At 33.4% G+C, this 6330-nt stretch overlaps 1 protein-coding gene across 1 annotated transcript; it reads left to right on the top strand.

Moving 5' to 3' along the window:
• Positions 1 to 1943: 1943 nt before the first annotated feature.
• LOC137943523 (EP1-like glycoprotein 2) lies at positions 1944 to 3352 on the top strand. Its single transcript, XM_068789017.1, has one exon. The coding sequence runs from the start codon at positions 1944 to 1946 to the stop codon at positions 3228 to 3230; it is 1287 nt and encodes a 428-aa protein (XP_068645118.1). The 3' UTR covers positions 3231 to 3352.
• Positions 3353 to 6330: the final 2978 nt, after the last annotated feature.

The raw sequence follows: 6330 nt of genomic DNA on the forward strand, positions 1-6330 counted from the left end.
TATAGCTCAAAACCACAAACGGTTTCTTTATCAAGAAACTATACTTAGCTATCTTTAATTTGATATCTAATTTGACATAGAAATATTCATTCTTGAATCATTTACGACATCTTGATTCTCTTCTTTAAGTACACGTTTCATTACATTGTATTTAAAGTAATAAAATATTAAGTTTTATATTAATTATATAAAAATAATTTTCTAATGTAATTAACACGTTTCATTATTGATTTAAGAAATTTTATATTTAAAAAATATATTATCAAAAATTATTTTAGCTTTAAAAATCTTATTTTTCTGTACACATATTATTACCTTCTATTTATAATAATAAAATACAAGATTATGATATTAATTAATTAAAAAATCTTCTTCTAATTTGTTTAACACATTTCATTATCAATTTAAGATATTTTATAATTTAAAAATAGTTTGTAAAATATTATTTAAGTCAACACCATTCATTATTGACTTAAGAATACCTTTCATTATAATTTTTAAAAACTAAAATAATTTTTTTCGTATTTTAAAATTTTAAAATATCTTAAATATATAATGAAATGTGTTAAATAGATTAGAAAATATTTTTAATTAATTAATAAACAAATTTTATTTTATTAAAATGAATAGAAGATAATAAAATACGTATTGAAAAATTATATTTTTTAAAACTATTTTTTGAAATATTTTTAAAATTTAAATATATCTTAAATCGATATTGAAAAGTGTTAAATATATTAGAATATAATATTTTAATTAGTTAATATAAAGTTTTTATATTTTATTACAATAAATAGAAGGTAATAAAATATGTACAGACAAATAAGGTTTTTAAAAACTAAAATAACTTTTTTAAAACATCTTAAATGGATAATCAAAAGTATTAATCAGATTTTAATACACTTTTTTAATAATTTAAATTAAAATTTTATATTTTATTTCAATAAATACATAGTAATGAAACGTTTTCCAAAAAAGAAGATTTTTAAAACTAAAATATTTTTTAAAAAATATTGTATAAATTAAAAATATCTTAAATCGGTAAATTAAGGTATTAATTACTTTAAATATTTGTTAAAAAATAATTAAAAAATAATTTTTATTATATTAAATAGAAAGTAATAAAATGTGTAAAAAATTTAAAACCAAAAATTAATATTTTTAAATATTTTAAATTACCAAAGAACTTAAATCAATAACGAAAAGAATATGAGAAAAAAAGTTATAATACGGAGGAGGAGGGCTGATGACAGTATTTTGATGTGTTACTCGTGATGTGGCACTAGTTCCTCTATTTGCTCATGTGGTATGATGATGTGTCACCACGTAAGTGTCAAGTTGGATTGTATACCTATGCATTTGACATGTCAAAGTTAGGTATTTTTATATTAAGTTTGGAACATAGTTATTTTTTAAATATTTATTTAAAAATAAATAATTTAATAAAATTCCCCATAGTGGGCACGACCAGAAAAAGCAAAAAGGGCCTATCATTATTTGTTTATTTGGATCTTATCACGGATCTCTATCCATACCAGATCATATGAGTTGGTAAGGCCTGCTCCCATTGGATCTGGTCAAAATTCGCACTTCATCGTCGTAAACAGGAGTGACTCCATTACAGGGCCTCTTACCTGCATCGGGATACTCGTTCCTGCCTTTTTTATTCTTCTTCATCATCTCCAGGTACGGCGTTCTAGTAAAAAACTGCGAGCGATAATACATGGGGACAGTCCGTCGAGAATGTTTTGGTGTCGATCCTCGTCGTGCTGCCAGTTGCAAGTGGCGAAGAGCCGCAGAGATTGAAATTCTGAAAGCCTCCATGGACCACAACTAGCACGACGCGTATGCATTAAAAGGAATCATGCTATATAAACAGCTTTTTGCTTTCAGTCATCTCACGAATCAAACACTGAATCGAACTCAGTTCTTTAGCAAGAAGAATGGGTATTCGTCTTGTTTCCTGCTTCGTTCTTTGTTTCTCTTTCCTCTCCACAGTATCCCGAGCCATTGTCCCCGACTCCCAGACGTTCAAGTACGTCAATGAAGGTGAATTTGGAGACTATGTCTCCGAATATGATGCCAGATATCGTCTTCTTCCTGTGGCCACCTTTCCCTTTCAATTGTGCTTTTACAACATCACCCCAAACGCCTTTCACTTGGCTCTGCGCATGGGTAATCGCCGGTCAGAATCCCTTTTCCGATGGGTCTGGGAGGCTAACCGCAACGTTCCTGTCCAGGAGAATGCCACTCTTACCTTCGGCCGGGACGGAAACCTGGTGCTGGCGAATCCCAACGGTCGCGTGGTTTGGTCGACTGGCACGGCCAACAAGGGCGTCGTGGGTCTGAGACTACTTCCTACCGGCAACTTGGTCCTCTACGATAACAAAGGGAAGTTTGTGTGGCAAAGCTTTGATCATCCAACAGACACTCTCTTGGTCGGCCAATCCCTCAAAGTCGGAGGACCTACCAAGCTTGTCGGCCGTGTATCCGACTCCGACGGGTCTGAGGGGCCTTACAGTTTCGTGATGGAGTCCGGTAGGCTTTCCATGTACCTTAACGTGGCCGGAAGCAAGGCAATTTCTTACTCTTCCGGCTACTTCAGCTTGACGGGAGACCCCCTCATTGAGGCCACATTCAGCAGTGAACCTGAAACAGACGAGGCGAATTCCTACAAGTTGAAGTTGACTCTCACCGAAGGTAGCTCCGCCGGGTCTTTCATTTTAGGCAGACCAAAATACAACAGCACATTGTCCTTCTTGAGAATTGGCTCCGACGGAAATCTCAAGGCCTACACTTACGATGATAAGGTAGATTATAGAGCTTGGGAGGTGACTTTCACTTTCTTCTCCGGTGACGGATTTCTAAGTGGCTGTAGCTTACCCGCCAAGTGTGGTTCCTTGGGGGTGTGCGAAGACGAGATGTGTGTTGCTTGCCCACTGCCTCAAGGGCTAGTTGGATGGAGCAAGAATTGCCTACCTCCGAAGATCAGTTCCTGTAGCGGCAGATTCGATTACTACAAGGTGGAGGGAGTGGAGCACTTTCTGAGTGCATCTGGTGAAGGGCCTATGAAGATCACACAGTGCAAAGACAAATGCAGCAAGGATTGCAAGTGTGTGGGTTTCATGTACAAGCAAGAGACTTCCAGGTGTTTGTTGGTTCCAGTGCTTGGCACCCTCAGCAAAGTTGAGAATGCCTCTCACTCGGTATACATCAAGATCGCCAAGTAGGTATTTTGTCAGGACAACTTGATGCAAATAAAAACAAGCTTAATTCGGCAGGTCATGTTTCTCTTTTGTGTGTGGCAGATGGTTTCAGTTTAGTTGAATGTATGAGAGAGTTGAAGAAAGATGTGAACAACTTTTAAAACATCAAAAGTATTAGATTTGAACTACTTTTTCGATCAATTTTTGCGTCTATACATTGTAGTTCACTTTGTCGATGTTGTTGATACTTTAAAATGTTCTACGTTTAAAGGGTCTGTTTGGAACCCCTAGAAAAAAAAATGAGATAATAATGAAATTCTCCTGTTCGCTAACTATTTTTTGGAATAATAACGGTCAAATTTTTATTTTTTTCTTTTCTTTTCTTTTCCATTGGGTTCTAAATAGATCCTAATTATCTAGACCTCTTCGTAACATAGTGCCCCCTTTCGTTGTCGTCGCAAAAAGACAAAATTACATAGAGAAATTCCTCCAATCGGTTTACTTAGGGGTGTCAATTTTATCGCTTTGTCCAATTTTCTATTCATTGTCTATTAAATAGAATAAAAATGGGACAAAGATCTTACCCAATTAGACATTTCAAATAATTTTACCCGATTATTGATATACCATTTATAAGTAGAATATAAATGGAAAAAGGTTATTCCATTTCTGATTATCTCATTTTATATAAAAGTAATTTAGTAATTTTTTATTTGAGTAAAATTTGTATGTTTGAGATAAAATATGATTCAAGTGTTTTTTTATACGAATTGTTTAATATTTTTTAAAGATTTTTTTTTTTTACATTAAAATGACATTGTTTTTAGACCTTTTTGTATATGATAAGATAATTTTTTAATCCTTTTTATAAATTTATAAGTAAATTTGGTTATTGTTCCATTTCTTTACCTGCTCTATCGTATGATAACTACATAAATAAACAATATATGGGACAACTTATTCGATATATAGACAACATACTGATATACTAAATATAAATAGAATGATATATAGAATAGCTTATTCTATTTTATTTATATACCGTTTACAACACTACTTCCATATGGACAATAGTCCTCTTGACTTACATATATGAGCATCGTTATTTTACACGATAATGACCAAGTATTCATATCTTGCTAATAAGAATATAATATATCATTCACATCCATGTCCCAGTGAAAAATCTTCGAAAAAAGACTCTTGGAAATAAACTTGTAATTGCCCTTGATTGATGGATTGAGGGAATACTACAATACATTCACCTTCCTTCCCACCATTCTCTAACAAGAAAAGGAAGTTTTTCCAAATCTTTTGGATAAGATCTAGGTGGCCTTCCTATTGGGTTCAGGAAGAATTTAAATTTGAATGATCTTCGACCCTAGATTGGGGGAGACTTATAAGGTATGTTAGTAGGCATAGGATATCTTTTCTCCTTGATGTGAGGAAAATGTATGTGGACATTGTTTTGAGCCACGAGTGATTTCGAAGGAGCTAGATGTGGGTCCCTTGATCGAGCATTTGTAGGTGACATCACTTGTAATTTACCTTGCATGGAAGGAGTTGGGCATCCTTCTTTGCATGGAGAGGGATGTCTAAATGGCCTTATGAGTTTGTTTCTTCACATCTACCCTCAAGCCAAACCTGTTTTTTAACACTCCCCCTCAAGTTAGAGTTATAACTTCAGCTTGCAATGACAAAAATTCTCGTTCTTTAATTTTCTTTTGCTGAATTTTTTTTCATAAATGCAAAAACTTCATCTTTTGTTCTCCCCCCTTTTTAAAATATTTTGGTCACATAAAAATTACTTTAACATGTGGAACAAAATACTTCTTTCTTATACTTTTTCTTCTTTTCTCCCTCAAGTTGGAGATAAAGAACATAGAGACCTAGCGTGGAAAAAATTCAATATGTGAGAAATCACTCCTAACAATACAACAAAACTCCATGCACCAGTCAAAATGGTCATAGTTTGAAACACACTCTGCTCGACTTTAAAGACAGAAAAATGGCTCAATTTTAGGGCATAAGAAAAAGGTTACTGACTTTTTAAGGGCAGTTCAAACACAAGTCGCTTTTTGGGTGAAAAAGAAAAGACTTGACTTGAGTTTGATGTTGGGCACACTCCTATACATTTTAGGTAGTGGGTTTACACTCTTACGCAATTTTAAAGGCAAAAAAATGACCCAACTTTAGGAAACAAGAAAGAGATTACTCACTTTTTAAGGGCAGTTCAAACACGAATCACCTGTTGGGTTAAGAAGAAAAGACGATTCGAGCTTAATGTTGGGCACACTCCTATACATTTTAGGTAGTGGGTTTACACTCTACTCAGTTTTAAAGGCAGAAAAATGGCCCAGCTTTAGGACACAAGAAAGTGATTACTCACTTTTTAAGGGTAGTTTAAACACAAATCACCTCTTGGGTGAAGAAGGAAAGACTTGAATCGAGCTTGATGTTAAACATACTCCTATACTTTTTAGGTAGTGGGTCTAGGCATTGCTCTGAAGTGATGAAAACACAAGATGATAAAATTGAATAAATACTAGAGGAAAACAACTTTAACCAAAAGGAAGCGCATATATAATACTTATACTTCCAAATGAATCTAGAATGTGACATTTTTTTATAGAAAAATTTGGGAAGATTGAAAAACTAGAACTAAAATAACTTAACAAATTTGACCAAGTATGACTTTAGAGGGTGACCACAATTTTTCGGAGATGATGATGTGGAAGACCCACAACCAAGTAACAAAACCGCAAAACTCGAAACAACATCAAAACAAGATATTGCATAACTTTAACGAGCACATCATGGAGTGATTAAGTTTGACAAAAACTCTCTAATTAGAAGATACATGTGGCTAAAAAGCTAGAATTCTATGAGAAAAGGAAATTTGATTCACGTCAATGCATGGAGAGAAAATATGAGAGAAAAAGGAAGAAAAATTATTTTCGGTAGAACTAACCTTTGTTACTTATTTTATCAATTTCTCTCAAAATATAGCTCATAATCACAAACAATTTATTGGTAAAGAAATTGGACTCAAAGAGCTTTAATTTGATACCTTTTGCCGACTTCAATGAGAATATCTCCTTCTATATAGATGAGATTAACATAA

This window comes from Aristolochia californica, unplaced genomic scaffold (assembly GCF_029961685.1).
Source record: "Aristolochia californica isolate CCGP_79_NKW_82.1479 unplaced genomic scaffold, dmAriCali1.0.hap1 SCAF_11, whole genome shotgun sequence".
NCBI classification, from domain to species: domain Eukaryota; kingdom Viridiplantae; phylum Streptophyta; class Magnoliopsida; order Piperales; family Aristolochiaceae; genus Aristolochia; species Aristolochia californica.